The 22,513-nt window shown below is 37.5% G+C and overlaps 1 protein-coding gene across 1 annotated transcript in view; it reads left to right on the top strand.

The window, feature by feature from the left end:
* LOC135205609 (NADH dehydrogenase [ubiquinone] 1 alpha subcomplex subunit 9, mitochondrial-like) overlaps positions 1–22,513 on the top strand; it is a 54,152-nt gene that overhangs the window by 28,791 nt on the left and 2,848 nt on the right. The window contains exons 2-7 of the mRNA XM_064236394.1: positions 15,323–15,537; positions 15,883–16,074; positions 16,321–16,422; positions 16,525–16,658; positions 16,817–16,978; positions 18,072–18,259. Of these exons, the coding sequence (XP_064092464.1) occupies positions 15,323–15,537; positions 15,883–16,074; positions 16,321–16,422; positions 16,525–16,658; positions 16,817–16,978; positions 18,072–18,259 (993 nt within the window). The remainder of the gene's footprint in view (positions 1–15,322; positions 15,538–15,882; positions 16,075–16,320; positions 16,423–16,524; positions 16,659–16,816; positions 16,979–18,071; positions 18,260–22,513) is intronic.

Here is a 22,513-nt window from a genome sequence, read left to right as displayed (position 1 = left end):
ATGCATATCTTGTTACGACCACATGCTATTTTCAGTAGAAGTGAGCCACTGGTAATATCCGAGATGGATTTAATTGTGAGATGACTGTTCAGGCATTTGAAAATGGTAAATGGTGGTGGTGTAGAGGATTGCTTAAATTTGCTTTTGTTTAGACCTGTTTACCGCTGGCCGAGTTCTAGTTGGTCGAGTTGCCAGTGATTGCTATTAATTTGAAGTCACGTGGAACTATATAAAATGCATCTGGTATAATAAATATTTTTTTATTGCGTCATATATTTTGTTGTATAAGTAGTGTGTGTTGCTTAGGTTAAGCGATCAAATATTTAATAATTTGTGCTTTTTATTTTGTCTGTACTCTAAAGATATTCGTGTTAGCTTTGTTTCGGTTATTAACATTGCACTTCTAGCGATGAGAAATAGGTGTTGAAATATTCAAACAGATTTTTATATAACGGCGAATATGTTTTACAGTTGTCAGCAACAATTTGTTTCGATCGAACGTTTTATATTTCCACTCAGTTGCGTTCGCAGTTTTGAATTTTACTTATTAGATAAATAAATAAGATGTGCTTCGTGGTGTGTATTCACTATGCTTAAATAGAGAGGATAAGGATAGATATAATTGGGTGACGTTTCCTCCAAATCGATAATGCACTGTAGATGTTGATAAAAAATAAATTTGTAAAACAATAACCGATACCAACTTGGTAGCCCAGCAGCCGGTGTTACCAGTGGTGGGGTCTTGGAATTTTGGGCTGACTGGGGTCTTGGAGACTCAGCAGGAGCCAGGAGGTACAGTCGACAACGGCGACCGGTCCACGTCAGAACTCGGTCAAGGCATTCGGCGTACACTTGTGTGAGGCGCCAATCTCGACCGCAGAAGTTGAGATAACCACGTGGTTGAAGATTTTCGCCGGTGTTGTACAGTACTGTTGTAAATTTTAACAGCATATCTCCTCCGTGCATTAAACGTGTAGAGTTCGGTATCGTCTCCTGAAAAGTTTCTAGGACAACCAAGATTGTTTGTGTGACCAGCAATGGAATTACTTATTAGTGGGAAAAAAATATATTATAAATCGGAAATTGATGCACTGCGCTCACAGAAGATGAGAAAATGGGAGGTCATCACTTCGAAGGATAGACTGGAGTATGGACGATGCGTGCAGGACCAGTTGACCAAGAAGTGTAAAGACAAGAACGTCCGAACCCTCCTCGGCTGTTTTTCTCCTGTTCTTACCGAATTGGCCTTCAACAGGGTGTCTATTGTTTCCGAAATTCTGCGGAGGGTGCACAGACTAGAGCCTAATTTGGTATTGATGTGTAATTTTTTGGATCCAAGAGGCGCGAAATGTCCTCTGCCTAACAAAATTCCCAAGAATAGGACCAAGTTGATCAATGTCCTCGTTGACATGGTTCTAGCCCGGATAAAGAATTACGCACCCAATAAGTGTGGCACTTGCAGGATGTGGTATGCTGTGCCCTTCGGCACGATACCAGACGTGATTTGTGCATTGTGTTCCAGGGGGCGACACGATTGCACACCTGTCCCATTATGTGATCGGTCCCGGAAATGCTATTGGTTTTGCCCGGATTGTGGGGTCGACATGAAGAACGAAATTTGTTGGGATCATTCGAGTGACGGTGATGAGGATGGACGGGCGAAACGAAAGGAACCCAAAAGACATACTGGAATCACGGAAAGCATCGGTAATCACGTTGATGTCATCAGTTGGAATGGAGAAGACAGTGATGATGAATCGCTCGAGGATGGTGGGCCTAGCGAATTATCCGACGATTCATTCAGCGACATTGGGCCAAGCGATTTTCTTGAAGATTTTGATACGGAGTCATGCAGTGATACGTCGATCTCCGATTATGACAGTGATGATTATGAATACTTTAAGAGAGTCCACAACGAACAACGGCAACCGATCAAGAATCGGGGTGTCTCACGAAAAAACAAACGTAAAGTGAGTGAAGGGCCCAGGTGCGGTAAGAAACGATACCCAAAGAAGTCCCCTGGAGTAACTGGTGGATTTCAGGGCAGCGAAGGCCCATCCAGGCCTAGCATCCTTGATAGCACTTCAGGATTGCACGTTAGTGAGGAGGAGATTGTACAGGCCATCGAGATGTTGGACTGTGACGTTGGCCTTAGTCCAAATACAAAAGAATCTGTCCCAGGAATATGCTTTATAATGACCAAGGAGGCTATGGCTACTCACCTTTCAGTGCTAACCACCGCGGCACTCAGAAGTGCCAGTGTTCCTGCTGCTGTTAAGAAGGCAAAAGTTTATTACGTGGTAAAGAATATTAAGGCGTTACTTGAGTAGATTACAAAATGTGTTAAAAATGGCAAATTTTGTATACGAGATTTACTCGCTAATTATATAGCGATCATATAATTACTGGGTAAGCATATATAAAACCTTATTTTATTATGAAATCATTTGTATGAGACTCGCCCTGCAATTATATGATCGCTATGTAATTGCTGGGTATATATAAACGAAACATTATTTTATTATTAAAATATCTTCAGTAAGGTACTTGTAGTGTAACTACATTTGTAATAAAAACGTATTTTCTTTTTTTTTAGTCGAAACTTAGGAAAGAAAGCTATAAACTGTGACATATGATTGAAGATTTGTTATATATATATATATAATATATATATATATATATATATATATATATATACTATTTGTTTTGAAAGTCTGCTTTGGAAGTTTCGGAATATTAATTTGTTAACACTTCAGAAATAAAATGGTCGATGGGTATATTTGATTTAATTAAGCCCCTTTTTTTGGTTTGTGTTGGTATTGTGTTTAAAACTTTTACATGGGGCTTGCTTGGTAGAAATGGCAACGATGGGTACGTACGAAACTAGTACGAAATGACTAAAATAGTGTTTCCTCAAAGCCAAGTGAAAAAAAAAGTCAACAGTGTTTGTTAGTTTTATATATATTGTGTAAATGTATAACAATTGGACGGATGAAAGCTTGTTATAAGATCTTGCGAAAAGCATATAAAATATAATTTGACACAGAAACCCCACTTATAACCTTCATTCATATGTATTAGATCCATCTTGTGACTGATATTTGCTTGTGACCGTTTCACCATATATATATATATATAATATATATATATATATATATATATATATATATATATATATATATAATGGATTGTATGTCCCAAATGAATATGGCGTGTTTGAAAGTTGACAATGGCAAAATTATTAATTGTCTTTATACTGTTGCTGTGGTTTGATATGAATGTAGAACTCTTGCACAATATTCTACCAGCACGGCTTACTGAACCGCTAGTAGCAAACCTGTCGTGCAGGCACCCAGTGTTACGCTGTAATTTGTGAAAGACCATTGTAAGAAAATGTTTCATGGCAAGTTTGTTCTGATCAAATTATAAACCTTTCGATGGGGGAAAGTATTTTTCTGGGAAACTGTCACGTGTAAAAAAAAAAAAAAAAAAAAGTTACATGAAATTAATTGTTGCAACTTGGGATTACTATAGTTACACGTTTATATTACGTGAATTCCAGTTCCAAACGTGATATAACATTTGCACATACAAGTTTTGGATTTCTCTGTGCATTTCCATGTTGTTCCTCTAACAGTCCTATTTCGACCAGGAACATATGTAAGAAATTCATTGGGCCTCGTGAGAGGTTGCTTTATTGAGCTCCCCCTCTCATCTTGTAAGGGACTTGACCATCATTTAGCAATACATACACAACACCCAGACTAATACTAGGTTACAACAACGAATTACAGTACAGTATTTGCTATACCCATATAAATTACATATTCACTTCTAAAAGGACGTGGGATAACCTTTCCGAGTAGTACACTTCTAAATGTCAATAACGAGAAGCATACAAGATGGTAATACTGAAGGAAATGGCTACCAGGTTTGTGACAGTAAAAATAAGAAGTGTTCCCAACATAGCTTACAGTAATAATGATAAAGGAGTAGCAGTAATAATAGTAGTGGGTATCTACTCACAATTATGCATGTTATGGAGGTAAACAAGGTTTGGAAAATAATGGTTTTTGAGACGAATAAGTAATATAATCTAGCAGTATTAACAACTACGTCATAATGAAGGATGAAAATGCCGGAACAAAATAAATACCATTTCTTAGAATACCCCTAATCTCTTTGTTGACCACAGTGAAAATATCTTTTTGGCATTGCAAAATATGTATTTAAACTTCTGAGCATGTGGTCCATGGTTCTTGTTAGTAGTTGTATTACTTTATCTTCCAACGTTGTGAGATTGTTGTCCGTACTTAAACTCTTGAAGCTTATCCGGAAGGGATTTAGTGCCGTCAGTGTACCTTACGCGGGACATAAGGTACACTGACGCCACTAAATCCCTTCCGGATTTATTGCCGTAGATCTCACAACATTGGAGGATAAAGTAATACAACTACTAACAAGAGCCATGGACCAAGAGGTGAGACATCGAATTCAGGCAAGATGGAATAACTAACTGGTCTGCATCAGGGGTCCTCTGTGACAAGAAGGTTCCTCTGAATAGAAGGAAAGGTTTCATAGGACGGTGGTTAGACCAGCAATGTTATATGGAACAGAAACGGCAACTATGAGGAAAACAGAGATGATGATGGATGTAGTTGAAATAGATGTCGGGAGTAACAAGGGAAGATAGGATTAGAGATGAGTCTGTAAGAGGATCGACAAAGGTAGTTGAAATATCAAAGAAAATACAGGTGAGAAGGCTTCGATGATATGGACACCTGTTACGAAGAGAGGAACGTCATGTTGGAAGACTATATGGAAATGGAAGTGCGGGTAGAAGGAAGAAGGGAAGACCAAGAAAAAGATGGCGTGATTGTGTAGGGGAATGTTATGGAAAGCTATTAACGAGAACGATGTACAGGACAGAAATCGATGGAGACGACTCATTCACGACGGCGACCCCATATAAAAATGGGTTAAAGCTGGGAAGAAGTGTACCTTATGCGGTGCACTGTAGGCGTTACTTAAAATTCTTGGGAATGTCCCTTAGCTGCAGCCCCATCCATTCCTCTCTTCATATTCAATTTCTGCCAGCTTACTTTCCCTCCTCTCCTTACACTTGCTTCATAGGGGAACTGAATGACCTATAATGTACCAGGACTTGACTTGTGGCCTAAATTTTATTTTCCAGATCTATTACTCTTGAAACTAAGAGTAAGTCATGACCATAGTGATAAAGCAATGTCCAATTTCATTTCTTTAGGTCTAAAATCACTTGTGCTACCCCTCCTCGATTCTCGTAACCTGCCATGGGTAGCTGTATCCCAGTTATAAAATCTAGCACTCACTCACCCCCAATAGGTAACAATCTCTTGCCATATGTAGTGTGCATCGAAACCTTGTTATAGAATTTAATAATCTGGTTGACTCCTGCGCCATCTGCTGCCTGTGTGAGTTTCCAGTGCTTGAATACTCATGTCAATGTTGCCAACTGTAGGGTAATTTCCGTACGCGTAGGGTAATCTGGGCAAAATCTTGAACAGCGGGTCAATATTTTCAAGTGTAGGGTAATTGTAACAAGGCAGGATTAGATCGATATGCTTATTAGTATTAGTGATATTGGATATAAACATAATCTAAAGATTTATTTATTATCATAACCGCAGAATGTTTGGTAATTTTCAGTTATGTAGTGTAATTTCTCGTCTCCTGTGGGGTTAGAGGGTTGGCATCACTGACTCATGTTGTATTTGAACCATTAACTTTACGTCGATTATATCGTTTTCCTATCAGTTTCTTCCTCATCGCTGATTCTTTCCTCGAACTCCTCCTAATATTAATGTGTTCTTTTAGAAACGACTTACTTGTGTTGTTGTTGAAGATTATTCAAAGTTACTGTATACTATGCCGTTTTGTACTTTTAATTTCATATTGAGATGAATATTTTCTATGAGAACGCTCTGGGCTGTCTCCCTCTCGCTTTATTTTATGCGTACGAAAAGCGGAAGGGGCGTAGTTGGTATGGTATTAGCGTTCCACCTCGGTGGTCGCGTGTTCGATTCTCGGCCATTCCATTGAGGAGTGAGAGAGGTGTATTTTCGGTGATAGAAGTTCACTTTCGACGTGGTTCGGAAGTCACGTAAAGCCGTTGGTCCCGTTGCTGAATAACCACTGGTTCCATGCAACGTAAAAGCACCATACAAACAAACAAATGGGTTGTTCATTTCTGGTACCCCACTATCACATCACTGCCTCAGTAGACTTGACTTCTTGAGGCCCAACTTGACTTGGATTATCCAAGTGGCTGTTTCTTCCAAGCTTTAGACCTTGGTTTCTTCCATCAGTTGTTGGTACTGCACCCATGGTCGGCCATGACTGGACCATCCGCTGTCTTGCCGCTGGGTACTTTGAGCACCTGGTACGTTTGCCGCTGTGTGGCCTGTCACAGTTTACAATCTGTGGCATTACTTGTCCTCCGACTGTTTTCTCTATAGAATTTAAAGGGGTTTCACACGGTCAAACTTGCTCATGAACACTTTTGACAACATGATGTTTGAGAGTATGTTTGACTGTGTGAAACGGGTAAACATGTTGGACCAACGAATGAGTTGGAAGTCTGATCTCTGGTCTGACTTTTGTGGGCGGAGCTTGCTGGTTCGTGTTAAAGTCTGAACAAGCATCAGTCTCCAAACGTCAATTACGTCATACTTATTCAGTTCTCGAGGTGGTAACATCTTTAGGCAGCTCCTTCACTGACAAAGAGACGGCTATTTCCAAGTAAAATTACAACATGAGTGCGCAGTTAGAGACAAAGAGAAATTATGGTTGATTTCATAGAAATATATAGGAAACACCAAGCACTATGGAAGGTAAAATCTAAAGATTGTTCTAATAAGAATTTGGGAAATATTGGTATAGAGGAATTACATGCAAAACTAAGAGAACTTGACCCTCGGTGCACAAGGCAGGATGTGACCAAAAAAATCAATTGTCTTCTTAGTTCCTTCAGAAGAGAACTACGTAAACTTGAAAGCTCCAATAAGTCTGGCAAATTACCTGATGACATACACATCCACATACTGGTATTTTGAAGACTTGATGTTCATTTGTGACCAAAAGTTGCCAAGAGAAAGTACATCAAATTTGGATTGTGTTGATGAAGGGTCGAGTTGTATGGTTTTATCGTGTTATGTGTATCTATAAATATCTCTTATCTATCTACCTACCTATCTATATTTGTCTATAAGGATTTAAAATGTTTCCAGACTTCTTATTAAAATAATTTGCAAATTCATACAAATCTGGATTACAACATATTTTTAAGAAATCTGGATTATAACATTATTTTATTAAGATTCTAAATGGCCACCTTAATGGGTTTCCTCATAGAGGTGTCGTTATGAGTAATGAATAGATTGACCAAATTCAAAATCTCTAAATATGTCGTCTCATCCACGCGCATATAATTACGCCAATCATCTGGCTGGAGTTTCAGCTCTTTCATAATGTTGGTATGAGAAATTTGGTGCCTTTTTAATAACCAGTCCTTTGTCCATGTTGACCGCTTTTTCTTTTCCTTGAGCGCAATCACTACCCCAATTGCCATCACCTCGTCTTTGGTAAGACTGAGGTTGTCTGTCTCTTTGGTTTGGACGTGTAAAAGCTCTTCAAGCATGTTGTGTTGGAAGTTTGATGAGCGTGTTGAACAACATGTTTGACCGTGTGAAACCAACGCCATCTTGAATTGTGGCGTTGGTGAAACCCCCTTTAGACGTTACTCGCGCAGGTGGGTGGTTCGTTGTGTATATCCTTGGGACACGCTTGGAGAAGGCGGGTATACCATGGATTACACCAAAATCCTCTTCCTTTATTATGCCGCCTCACCTCTCCACTGAACGATGACCTGCGGACGTTCGTTCCGAACCTTATTTGTGTTTGCCGCTTTGCCCAGATGACTTTTCGTACCAGGCAAGGCTTACGTTCCCACAACCAGTATACCTTGCATTATAGTTCTTAAATGTCATTTTCGTCGTCATCCCTTCTTTTCTAACTTCCAGTCGTATTCCTGAATTGCTATCCTCTTATGGAAGAAGATTTTCTTCTAACAATGAGGACAGTTACGACCCCTCATTGCATCTACATGTATGTAATATTGAAATAGGGCAGTTCTCTATTATAGTCCTTTATCCGTCGAAAAATGTAGTAGAGCTGTGAAATCTCCAATATTGTCACTCTCCTTCGGATTGTGTTGGCTGTCATTTCTTGACTTTTCATTTTTCACTATTTATACTGTAAGGTTTGGAAACCATCTCATTCTGCTACTTGTTGGCGTTAGTTCTCGCACGTGGAAATATCACTTCTTACGCTCTCTAAAACAATAATATTGTGAATATTTTTCCAGTAGTGATGCGTTATGACTTCTCGTATTTATGCCCAGAAGAAGAGATAGAAAACGAAAACGATCGAAACCATGTCACAGTCCCACCCGAGAGTGATTGTAAGAGGGGAAGATGAATCATCTCATTGATTTAAAAATGCTAGTCGATTTAATTGGATAAAGAAAAAATCGCCTGAGTGCAAGACTTATCCAGTTTTGAGATATGGACTTTTTTTTAGAAAACGGAGTAATTGAATAATCCAAAGTGAGGCTCATAGTGAAGTAATCTCACAGACGAAAAGTATTAAATCAACAGCTTTAAAAAAAAAAAACCACGAGTTTCATAGCAAGATATCAATAGGTAAGCTTGTGAGCATCTTATCAATTTATAATTATTATTATTATCCCCCTCTAGAATGATGGAATAATTCGTAGTATTTTTTTTAAATCCACGTTTCGGCTCGCGGCTTAAATGGGTATAAAATAATACTCCGTTATTTTTACCACGTAAGATTGGTAGGTATACCAAAACAATGCGTTAATTTTTTTCATGCTTCTTTTGGTAGTTTGGACGAATTTGGGGTAACAACTGGGACGAAGACTTGTGTTGTACGTTATGGTTCCTGTAAATCTACAACGGTGATCCATTTTCCCGGGAGATGGGTGGGAGTTTACGTCGCGACAGTTGACTTGTTTAAGTTATAGTCTTATGGAGCTACAGCAGCCGCAGGGATGATTGATTCCATCCCTTGGGGGGGGGGGGGGGGGGGGTTAAGGGGGGGGGGGCCTTGTACGTTTTGAAAATAAGTTGCTTATGTGTTATAATTGTCTTTTAGTGTTTGCTCGTCATTATTGTACCTCCTGCAGAATAGAAGAGTCTAGTTCAAATGCTCTCTGGACCGACTAGTAATTTATTCTTGGTTAAATAGCTTATATGGTTGATTTGCATGTCAGATTACAATATTCATGTCTAAAAGCTCAAGCAGTTTTTTTAGATATTTGGGTTCACCATATTTTAGTGCTTCAAAGACTAAGAAATATTTTTTATTGCGTTCTTGCTTTGACTGGGAACCAATGTAGCTCAATTTAGTGCTGGGATTATTCTTTCACGGGAACAAAGGCCTTTCAGAAATCTGGCCGTTCTATGTTGTAACTCCTTGCAAGGTAGTTAGTTAGAGAGACGCTGCAGTAGTGAAGCCTCGAAAGTATTTGGTTGCAAATTGCTGTCTTCAGAGTATCTTTATTTAAATATTTTCTAATAAATGCAATGTGTCTAACATGATAGTTACAGGTATTTACAGTATGCAATATGTTTTTTCATCGACAATATTTGTAAGTTCTTCACGGCTGCTGTACAATGTTTATTGATGACGAACCAATAGTTATTCTCTTGAACTGCTCATATTTTCGTAGTGCACTGTCAGATCCTAATAGCAAACACTCAGTTTTGTCTATATTAAGCTTCGATTTCTTCGTCGACACCCATTTTTTTTTTCCATTCACTATTGCATTGATTTTACTATTAGCGTCTTCTACCGTTTCGACAGGAAGTAGAACCGAGTATCATCAGCATATAGTTTATACCTAACCTTCCCAAATAGCAGTGGACCCATGACGCTGTTAGGTCTTTCTTTTCTGATTACACAGTTAAAATAACCACTGTAACCTCCCTGTTTTCTAAGTAGCTTTTGTACCATTTGAGTGTATCTTCTTCGATACCTACTGCTCTCAGGTCTTCAAGCAGCAGATCGTGATCAGCTGTGTCAAATGCAGCACTTCGCTCGAGCATAACCAGGATGCCACATCTTCCATTTGCCATAGTTTTTATCATAACATTTATAATTGCTCACAGTGTAGTCTCTGTTGAGTTTTTTTTTTTTTTTTTTTTTTTTTTGACTGATTATCAGTTTTAAAATAGAGTTGTTTCAAAGTTTGTTCATGAACTAGTTTTGATATGTACGATAGGTTCGATATTGGCCTATAGGAGCTTGGATATTCTTCTCACCTTTGCCCTTGTAAGTTGTAAAGCCGGCTTTGTTTCGGCTGGCGGCTTACAGGAATAGAATAATTAAGCCGTTCATTATTCCACATACGAGTAGTAGGTACTATATCAAGACTGTTTACCCCTTTTTTATTGCTGGATGCTACGGTGGACAGTTTGGATGATTTTCTGGTAACAACTGAGACGAAGACTTGTGTGGGGGGGTTGGGTGGGGGGTTACGTCTCGCCAGAGCACCGCGTACTATAAAATGTTGTTAGCGTCCTTTCTGACCGTCTGCTTTCATTTTTTCATAGCTTTCTCAGCCTCACCTATAGATCCTTGCACTTTATTTATTTTCTGGGTCTCTAGTCTAGGTGTCTAACCACTCCAACTAGCTTTTCATTGTTGTATGAGCGGTTATAGGAAAAGTAGGGCTAACGGACATTTATTAGTTTTAATGAAAATCACATTTTCATTTTTTTTTATATAAACTTAGCTTACACGACATTGATTTAAATTTTGCAGAGCTGACATGACATTGATTCAGATTTTGTAGTTATTTCATATTTAACAGCCGAAAGCTTCCTGGCAAGTTTTTTTCTTTCTAAAAGCCCTAATTACTCGGATCACGCCTATTCATTATGTGTACAGTGCATTACTGAGAATTTTTACTCTGGCTCTTCATAACAATTTTCAGATCTTCAGGAATCACCGGCGTTTACATGTCTTTTGAGCTTGATAGTTTTCTGCTTTTAAAATGTCGTGTTCATTGGTCTTATGTCACTACTAACAAATCGGGTAAGTACATCAAGGTGACCGTAGCGTCAGCCAAACTCCAGCAACCTGGTAGTCTCTCTCTCTCTCTCTCTTCTCTTCTTCTCTCCTCGTCTCTCTCTCTCCCTCTCCTTTCTCCGCCTCTCATCCTCTCCCCCCTCTCTCAGGAAGGAAGGGAGGATGGACAAGTGACTGGAGGTCATTTTGGAACGGATATGGCCCTGAGGAAAGAGTAGTTGTGTTGTAGACTTCCAGGATTTTATTTGCGTGGGGCAGTGGGAAGGTTCGTTTGAATGAAGTGATTATAGTCTAGAGATGCAGCATTGGTGTTTGTAAGGACCGCATTTTCCTGTTACTGCGATTGTCTTGATTCCGTCGTTAATAAATCTCGCATGGGGAAAGGAATTGTATTTTGTTGCTGCTTTCGTTATTTAATCTTTGTATGGGGAGGTACCCACTCCCACTGCACAAGGATTTCAGTAACCAATGGTTTTTTCCAGCCGCAATGTGATTTTTAGTACTGTATTCGTAAGTCATTTTAATCTTGGCTATGTTCTTTCACTGGATTAATAGTGTACTCTATTAATCCTGGTTACACTATTAATCCTGGTTCAGATGTTTTCGTTTTTGGTAATTCTATCAGAGAGCTTCGCACGGAGATTTCATTTGAGAAATTAACTATGTTTGTACGTCCTTCCGGGAAGGGTTGGTACTAGACACAGCTCCCCGCCGAGCTTTCCTTGTAAAATTGGCATGGTTTGTGGAGTCTAGGTTTTTGACTTGTGGGAGCGATGGCATGGTTTGCCTTGAAAGCTGCGAGACGTATGCGAAGTGGTGGCCATTTCCTTCCTAAGTCTGCTTTGCTGCCTTTCGTAGGTTTCTTCAAGTTTATCAGCTTCATGGTGTTGTTACTTGTTGAACTTCGATGTTGTGTTTAAAAAAGAATGTCCCTTCAGTTCTACCGAAACAAAATGCATTAATATCAGTGAAAGGATTTCTGCAGCCATGGCTTAATAGCTTTGACACATGTCACACAAATCTCTGACGAATCAGAATTGTGTGTTTACGCAGGTTAAAATTCACACGATGTTCAAAAAAGATGTTCGAAAGTATAAGATCTTGACGGAGGGGTTCAAACTGACAAGGTCGTTGTATCTGGAATCAAAAGATGCTCTTGTAAGGGTTGAATTCGCTGTTTTTATTTTGATGGTTTTCATACAGGAAGTTGTCTGTCTTTGTTTAAGGGAACAGTAAGTAAAAAGAGGCGTAAGGGCAAGTCTGAAATCAGCGTTATGGTTTGTGGTGAGGTCGTCTTGAAAATGCACCAAATAGCCGTTAATTTTTAACTCGCACTTAAAGTAAGTGCAAGTTGAAAGTACTTACACATTATTAATTTAACTGCAAGTGAGAAGCAGTTAAGTTTGAACCTTTTATTTAAATTAGAAATGAAAGCTTGAGTGGAAATTCAAATCTTTGTGCTAGTAAATACTGTAGGTTCAGTATTTTAAATCGAAATAGGTACTGTTTATTATGTTCTGAACCGGCCGCCTATTGCTTGGGCTATCCCATTTAGTTCTGTTGGACCTTGGAATACAGAGGTGACATAAAAATATCTACTAAAAACGTAACTTTCTCACGTTGAGTAATTCTACCTCTTGTTGAGTTCGTTCAAGTCAAGAGCAAAGTATGATGGATAAACCTTTGCCATTTGGTTGAAAAGGGAAAGGTCGTGTTCAAGGTTTGAAGGCTATTATGAGATTTCTATGTAAATTTATGCTTTTGGTTGGAACCATAGTCTCAAGATCTAAAAATTTTGTTTAGAATCGATAAAAACTTCTGAATCCAAGTATATCTAGATATGCTAAAAAAATTTTTTTGCTCGGGTCAATGTGAATATAATGGCGATGTTCAACGGTGTTGCGGTGATCAGTATTTTGATTTAGTATGTGCAGTTTCTTAATTTTGAAGTATTGTTTCTCATTACTGTGTATATGTAAGTATTTTGAATTATATTTCTGGGAATAATAATGAAAATTCCTGACCGAATTTCAGTAAAATCGAACACAGCGCGAAACAACCAAAGTTGGAGTCCCGGAAACCTTACCGGTGCGTCTGGTTCATCACTCGGATCAGTTTTTGACCTTCGCCCGAGAAGACGTTGACATTCGAAACCTTCATCTTCACACACTAACCACGTGCTATAAATATTACGGGAATTCCAAGATGGAAACCCATCTTTTGTAATCAATTTCTTTAAAAAAAAGGCCCAAATACTTGAAAGGAAATTCATAGCGCTAGTATTATGCGTTGATCGGTGTTTAATGAAATATTAATTTTTCTCTCTTTCAAACGTTGTTACATATTAAAATCGTGTTATTGTCTTATGAAAAGGAAATTGTTTTTTAAATTTCAAATAATTATTCGTTTGCATAAATTTTTGCATTCATATTATTGCTGTTCGATAGGTCTTGTGCACAAATTGAATAATGGTAAATTGGGTATCGTTTCATTGATATTGTAGACCTAGACTATACGTATTTGATTTCGTGATTTTGAATATGTGGTTTCAGTAATTTACTTTGTAGCAGAAAAAAAGTGTGACCTGGGGAAATTTAGACTTGAGATGCTTCTCAAAAAACGCTTGAAATAGCTTATAGCAGATTAGCTGAATTAAAGTTCATACAATTAACTTGTAATTGCTCAAAGTTTTAATTGTGCATTATGTCGTATTTGCAGAATTATTAGTGTGCAAAGAACAGCATAGCGTCATATTTTGACAAAGGTTCCCAACACCTGTTAGAGGCGGCGACGGGAGTTGAATACATAACAACGAAACATTGATATCGTGACGCACGAGATAACTAACTATATGTAGAGATTAGTTACATAGAATTTGAATACAAATAGTGTAATAACTGTAGGGAATCAATTCTTCCTCCACGATACTTACTCCGTAAACAATGTTCTGAAATGGGCAGGAAACCAACGTCCGAGTTTTCGTTGTCGGACAGAGGGTTAAAAGAAATGTTAAAAATCCGGGGATGCATGCGCTTGGATCCCTCTACTCCATAACTAGCCTGCCGTAAACAAACATCAGCCAGTTGTTCGAAGATTTAATAAGATGGCTGCTGTATTTCATATTGTATATGCCCAAGCTAATTTTCTTAATTATTAAATACACATGACACCACTATCAATGTTAACCATAAATTGTTGTGATTACATAATTTATTTAGATTTCATCTTTATAATGTGCAATAAATATTTTAGTGATAAGTATCTGTAAATACAGTACTGATACATATTGTAACAAACACTTGGTAAATGTGAATTAAGATTGCTTACAAATTATATATATATATATATATATATATATATATATATATATATATATATATATATATATATGTGTGTGTATATATATAATATATATATATATATATATATATATATATATATATATATATGTATGTATGTATGTATGTATGTATGTATGTATTATATATGAATTATATTATATATATATATATATATATATATATATAATCATATATAATGTGTATGTGTGTATGATGGTTATTGTATTTTATCGAGTAAAACGTTCAAGTAAGAACTAAAAACACATCTACCAGGTAGGTAGTATTGTGTAGGATAGGAGCGGCCTTCATGGTTGATTAAATACAGAGACTGAAGTAAAGCCATATTAATGCAGAGCTTATACACTTAGAATGTAAGTGATTCATTCAGGTGTGCAGTCTTCCTTTGTACATTTTGTTTTGTGTTCATTAATTTGTTTAAGGCACTTTTAAACAAATTAAGCGCTGTTTTCTTTTAAGTGTGTTTACAGTAGTATTTTAAAAGTGCTTCCTACATTTTTGGTATTACTTAAATTGTTCACATATGGTGATGTAAATACAGTACAGGTACATGTATGCGCAAGGCAAAACTTTCTTGTAAAATGATATGGCTCAAGGAAACAACTAGTTTGCCACATTTCATTTGCCTATCACTCATTGATTTTAAAATAAGCTCCACAGTCTGATTGTTGTGGAACATTGAGAGGTCTAAGATATATTTTTCATCAACAATACTAATGGTCATACATAAGAAAATTTACTGAAGGCAAATGATTATGCGAGGGTAGTAAGAAGTTAATTTATGAATGAATTTCATATGTTTTGTGCAGGATATGGATTGGGAGCCCGTTCGGCAGCCATTGCTGGAATACAGCAGCAGCGACATTCATCGGACGTCCGTTTTCTCACAAGGCCTGATGTATCTGCTTTGAAAAGGGGTAGGGGTGGACGTTCATCCTTCTCTGGAATAGTATGCACAATTTTTGGTGCCTCTGGGTTTATGGGACGATATATATGTAACCGTCTTGGGAAAACAGGTACACAGGTAAGTGCTTGATCTATGGTAGTACAGATGTATACACATCTCAGAGCTAGTTTCTAGATTAAATAAAAGAACACATTACCTAGATTAGATAAAAAAACAGAAGTAAGTGTGCTTGATGACAGATTCAGTGGATTATGAAAAGGAGCATCAAGTGAGAATATTTTTATGTACCTATGGATAAAAATTGTGTGTGCAGTTTTCAAAACATTTTGCTAGGAACGTGAACACTTGAATATACTACTACATATTCTGTTTTCTATAGTGTGCTGTTTGTAGATACCAGAAGTTTTGTTTAATTTCTGGTTGAATATTACAGTCTTGACAACATAGTCTTTCTTTTTGTAGATGGTAATCCCCTACCGTGGTGATCACTATGATGTGATGCCCTTAAAGTTGGCTGGTGATTTAGGACAGGTACTTTTCATCCCATACCACCTGTGTGATGAAGATGCCATTCGAAAAGCAGTAAAACATTCCAGTGTAGTGATAAACCTAGTTGGACGAGATTGGGAAACCATGAACTTCAAGTTCCCACAGGTAAAGATATCATTGTGATGTAGTGGGTCTCATGTTGTAGTCTGAAGGATAAATCTTGTGAGTAATATTGATGGAAAATAGAAATTTCTACAGTATACCATACTGACAATACTTTATTTTTTACTGCACTTTATCAGTTGTATAACATAATTTATCATTATGATTATGGCACTCATGCTTTTATTTCAGTGTCAAAACATTTAATTTACTATTGGAATTCTGATGTCATTAAAACACTCAATACAGGTACACATTGAGGGTGCAGCACGTTTAGCCAGGATTAGCAAGGAAATGGGTGTAGAGAGGTTTATCCATGTGTCTGCTTTGAACTCCAACATTGAGCATGAGGTAAATATAGTTTAAATTTTTTTCATACTGTATGCTCATTGGATTAATATTTTATTTTGAGAACCACATCTAGAGAACTAACCAAAGAAAATATGATTTCAGGGCTATATACTGAAGGGAGGCTCCCAGTATTTGAAGACAAAAGGACTTGGCGAACAAGCTGTGCGTGATGCTTTCCCAGAGGCTATAGTCTTCCGGCCCAGTGATGTTTATGGTCAGGAGGATAGATTCTTGAGGTAGTTTTGAGAGATTGCTTGTTTTTATTTTTATTTTTTAAAGGTGTTAGTAAATTTCTCTTTTCAGAAACATATTTTTAAATTGGAATGAATAAAAATGTGATAATTGATCATTTCAGTTAATATGTAGATCTGAACAGTAGTGGTTCCTTTTACAGGTATTATGTTGGGTTGTGGAGACGACAGGGAAAGTTTGTGCCTTTGCCCAAGGGAGGTAAAGACGTTTGGAAACAGCCTGTATATGTGGGAGACATGGCACAAGGAATTGCTAATGCTGTGAAAGATCCTTTAGCTGTGGGAAAGACATATGAAGCAGTTGGGTGAGTAGTTTGTGCATTTTTGCACTGTGTTATACTATTGTATATGAGGCTTGATAAGGTTTTTTTTATAATATGGAGAAGAATGTTGGTGAAATTTGATTCTACTTGGCAAGTTAGTTTTTCTTCTTCTATATTTGTATATGCTGAGTAAAAGTTAGGTCCAAAGTCCCTGTTGTCCTATATTTGGATGTAATCCATGCTGCAATGCAAGAAATTTTACCAAAAAAATTCATAAATGTATCCACAAAAATCTTTAGATGAAAAATCTTTGACCAAACATTTTTGCATACTAAATACTAGATAACTAAAAAAAGTACATATATTTGCTAAATTTGGTAATTTAATAAGTTTGTAAAACTGTTGATAATGCGACCTACGTACATGGACTCGCTTTTATGCCTGTACTGGTTATTAAATTAAATTTTTTTTGTAGTTATATAATGTATTTGTTTTTAGTAGTAATGCTGTGGAGTATTAGTTTACAAGTATTAACATAATAGAATTTTTTTTATTTTAGAGGTACAGTATGTCAAACATCCATACTAAATGTATTTGTACTATTTGTGAAAAATTTATTTAAAATTTTAATTCAAGAGGACAAATGAAACTCTGGGAATCAGTGATATCATGAACTGTTTTTGCACAGTCATCTGTTCTCTCTTTTGATATCAATAAATTGTTAAACTTGGGTAACAAACATCTGATTTTTGACAAGATTATAAGTAAATAATTGAAGAAACAGGTATAGCAATTATACAGGTATTGTTCTACCTACGAACTTTCACAAACTTCCATCTCTGCATGATACATGATACGTGGGATATGTGAACTTTCTTGTATTTCAGTGGCAGTTTTTCAAGGAAAGATAAAAGATTTATGTTTATGATAAACTTTATATACAAGACTAGAGTATCTTGATAAAAGGCACAGCACCATCTTCCTAGGCTAATTACAATGGTGGATGCCTAGGCTACCTTTCTTTAACCTCCCAACAAATTCAACTTGAAAGTGAGCTATTGGAACAGAACTTATATATAGAGATTGCATATTATGAAAATTTTCAGGGAAGTTAAAAGAAGTTTGGAAATTGCAGGCCTCGCCGATATGAACTTATTGAGTTGATAGACTGGTTCAACCGGGTGATGAGAAAGACCCCCGAGCAGGGGTATGCATGTTATGACATGAAGTGGGATCCATTGATTAAGATAAAGGCTCAGCTGACGGAATACCTCCCCTCATGGCCTGCAAATTATCTGACACGTGACAAGATTGAGAGAGTAAGTGATTTATTTGTAAGCATTTATTGATTATTAGTTAAGTTTGAAAGAGCATTGCTTTGCAGTACAGCTGATCACTTTTTCAGGACAGAAACAACTTATAAATTCTGTAACATAATCATGATTATTTATGAGTATCTTTTTCTTGTGCATTGTTGTTATCTCAAGGAAAAAATAGTAATTGAATACTGTAGAAACCATCTTATCCTGGATCATCAGGACCAAGATTGCTCTGGATCCTGACCTTTGGCCTAAGGTAGGGCTTAGGTTAGTTCAGTTAGCATCATCAGTGCTGTAAAAGTAAAAGTTTAAGAAACACATCCTTCAGGAAGGTTTGAGAAGAATCCAATATGGCAACCCACATGAGTTTCCTATGACTGATCTCTTCCCTCCTCCCATTTTGCCCCAGATTACAACATTTAGGGGGATAGGTAGAGGTAGAGCAGTCTGGGCCTAAAATGTGGCTGAGGCAACCTTGCAGACCCCCTCCCCTCCCCCAGCAAGTCCTAGAGTAGAAGAGAGAGAGCCCCTTTTACACCTGAGAGTTCTTTTACACCTGAGAGTTGGCGAATGGTAGGAGAGAGAGTTTCCTCGCTAGTGGAAGGAGAGCCAAGCAAGATGTTTCACTCTTGCTCTTGACGCTCCCGAGTTTTAATTCCTCCCCCCCACCCCACACACACACACACACACACACACACACACACACACACACACACACACACACACACACACACACACACACACACACACACACCACCTTCCTTTCTCTTCTTCTTTTGGTTGCTCCTTCGTAGTACAGTAGTGCCTCAGGTTACGAATTCGTTCCAAGCCCTACAAAAACACCACAGTAAATTTTATACTAAAGCTAAATTGACCAATAAACAATGAAATACAACAATTTAGACCGTTCAATACTTAACCTAACCGTTACTGTACCTGTAAATAAAGTGTATCAGTGTGCAGGGTACAAAAAATACTGTGTACATATATGTAGTAAAATGTGGAACCTTACCTTTCAATTGAGGTGATGTCCGAAAATGGCGACAGATGGGGAGGACAAACGGCAGAAAACATGAACATGAACACTTTACTAAACACATTAAAAAAGGGCAGAAAACATTAACACTAAATTTTACGAAACACATTAACAGATGACAGAAAACATTAACACTTCTTGATTATTTCCATCTTCGTCTCCATAGAAAACATCCTCTTCTTTCTGTGAACTTCAGTAACATTCTTGGGACCCATGGCTAATAACGAAAGTCATTAAGTTCACACACAACACGATAAAGTAACTTACAGTGCAACGAAAGCGAAATCACTAACACTAATTTACATTAACAAACTAAATATTTGTGAACGAACAAATTACAGGAGTTTACAATAATGCTGCTGCAGAAAATGGTCAAGGAATGCCTTGACATAGAGGCATGATGGGACAGATGCTGACCAATAGGAGAGCAGGATTTTACGGCGGTGACTAGCATCAGGAACCAATGGGAGAGCGGGAGGATGGTGGCGAGTCTACTGAGTTGGCGGCGCGCCAGTTTTAAAATTGTTCTCGGCGGCCCGGGCGAATCTCGGACTTTACCCTTTTGCAACCTGAATTTGTTTTTGTATACAGAAGCAAAAAAATCTTCGTCTTTGCTTTTGTAACCTGAAAAATTGCTTTCGTAACCTGAATTTTTCATACATAGGGACTTTAGTATGTAGAGGTTCCACTGTATATTACAATTTACTGGAGTAACATCAGTAGAAGACCCTCTTTCCTTCAGGAGGAGAGTTGAGATGAAGTCAGTGGGAAGGGGAACAGCACACAATGAAGTAAAACTTATTGTCAAGGAAGAAGCTTACATTGGAGTGAAGTGGGGGATTTATTGGAGCCTGCCCTCCTGGAGAAGAGACCTTGGGACCAGAGGAATTACACTCGGAGGGGGAACCTTGAATATGTTCTTTTCACTTTTTACTTTGTGCATCAAAATTTTTTTGCCTTTGTCTCTTGAGGGTTCTTGTGGTAATGAACGTCTGCTAAAGAAATTAGACTAGAATTTTCCTCGACATGTATGAATCTTTTGTGTAGGCACCATCACTCAATGAGTAGCCATTACTTAATGAGTAGTTTTAAAGGAAATTTGCCTATAATTTTCCATAACAGGTATTAACCCACTGGTTAATGAGGCACCTTGAAGAAATTAGGTCAGTTTTTCCTTTGATATGCATAAATACCTTGTGTAGGTGGTATCCCCTCATTAGTAAATGAATACTTTGAGGAAATCCTTCATAGACAGAGATAATTTTTGTGCTTACAGGGATCTAACTCATCAGTTAATGGCACACTACAAGAAATTTGACAGGAATTTTCCTAGACAGATATTAAATTTTTTGGAGAGGTTTTGTCAAGAAGAGATCAACAGATGTCCTAAAGCTGCAGACGTGATTGTAATAATAGGAGGCATTGGTGCAGTCAGTAGTATCATAGCCAACACTTAGTACAGTGGTCTCTGTCAAAGAAGTAGGCACTGAAGGAGATGATATAGAAACCTTGGGTATAGCAAAAGCGGAAGACAAGAGAAGAGAGTGCTTTAGCTTAGCAGACAAGCCTGAACTCATCTGCAAATGAACCTTTAACAACCATAAACTGATTCTAAGAAATAGTACATTTTCTTCAAGCAGATTATAAATAGTACTTCCACAGCTCCCATATCAAATGAAGGGTGGGAAGGTATGAGTGCAGGAGAAACTGGAAGATGATAAGATGAGAGAAAGCCAGATAAAGAAGGTGAGGTAGTCAAAGTAAAAAGGAAATCCGCTGGAAAGAGGACTTCCAAGGAGGTAAGTCTTCAACAAAAGGAAACTGAGTGGTTTGAGATATCGGATTTTATACTTTTACCCCTAAGACTTTTGGAGTGAAGCATCCAGGGTTCATGATGCCAGTGACAAGACAGGCACTGTAGAGGTATGAGTTAATTGAATTGGAAGTACGGTCTCCTATCCCGGCACAAGTAAAAATAAAATTGCTCCCAAGGATGGCAGGAAAATTCCTCGGGAGAAAGCTGTAGGGGTTGAAACATTGGATGATGTCTTATAATGTTTACCCTTACCACTCTTGGAATGAAGCATCCAGAGTTCTTGATGCCATTGACATGACAGGCACTGTAAAGATAAGTAATTCAGCATTAAAGGAACTATAAGCATGCTCTCCTACCTTTGAACAAGTATGGCGAGGTAGTATAGGTAGCAGTATGCAGCTTTAACTGTAATGAAAATCCTGCCAAACTTCATTAATCAGTAATGGAAAATAAAAACCAAAGTTAGAGCAAAAAAGTGTAAAATAAGTCACTCCAGAAAGTAAAACTGAAAATAGTATAGTAGTGAAAGTATAGTAACATGCTACTGTGAATTAGGGTATAACTAAAAACAAATCAATTGCTGGTAACAGGAAACAAGCCCAATGTGGGTTTTTAAAAAAAACCAGCTGCCAGAATGAAAGGAGGAGCACTGTAATGAGAATAAAGAAAATACCATTTTATAATTCAATCCCACAGGATGAAAATTATTGGCACAAGAAAAAATTGCTAATTTATAAATTGGCAGTACCACAGCTTGCGTATGAACACATCAGTTTTGTGAAACTGATGGCTAATGCAGGCGTTTGGCTTGAGCCAGGGTATGGCTCTTATGATTTTGTAGTTCAGTTTGGTGTTACTAGAGTACCTTTAAGGGGGCCGGCCGGCTAATGCCATTTTTTAAGGACAGGACTTTGATATTCATACCACTTGATAAGGTGACTTGGGACATCTCCAAACTGCATATGATTTTCGCCTCTGACCTTCGGTTTTGTGACGCCAGGGCGATTTATCCCAAAAAGAAGCATTTTTCAAATTCTGTCTCCTCCCTTGATATTTAATATTAAGTCCTGGGATTATTACCATATAGTATAGACCTGATGTAGACCTCCAATCCAATCAGGAGTTTTTTTTCTACAAGTCATTTTTTTGCTAGATATGAATTTTTCATTATGGTTAAAAAATAAACCCTATAAATCAGGCAAAAATAATTTATATATAAAAAAAAAAGACGAAACAAAAATTGGAAAAAAGGCCTTGATTTGATTGTTCTATAATATCTTCCTGAGTTATATACCAAATTACAGTGCTATAGCTTTTAAGTGAGAAGATAGATTTTTAAGGTCAATAAGTATAGTTTTGAGATACGGGCATTCAGTTTTCCTTTGTGTTTTTATAAGACAATGTTA

This window comes from Macrobrachium nipponense, chromosome 24 (assembly GCF_015104395.2).
Source record: "Macrobrachium nipponense isolate FS-2020 chromosome 24, ASM1510439v2, whole genome shotgun sequence".
NCBI lineage: Eukaryota > Metazoa > Arthropoda > Malacostraca > Decapoda > Palaemonidae > Macrobrachium > Macrobrachium nipponense.
The sequence above is the reverse complement of the archived record's forward strand: the minus strand, read 5'-3'. Positions and strand labels throughout refer to the sequence as shown.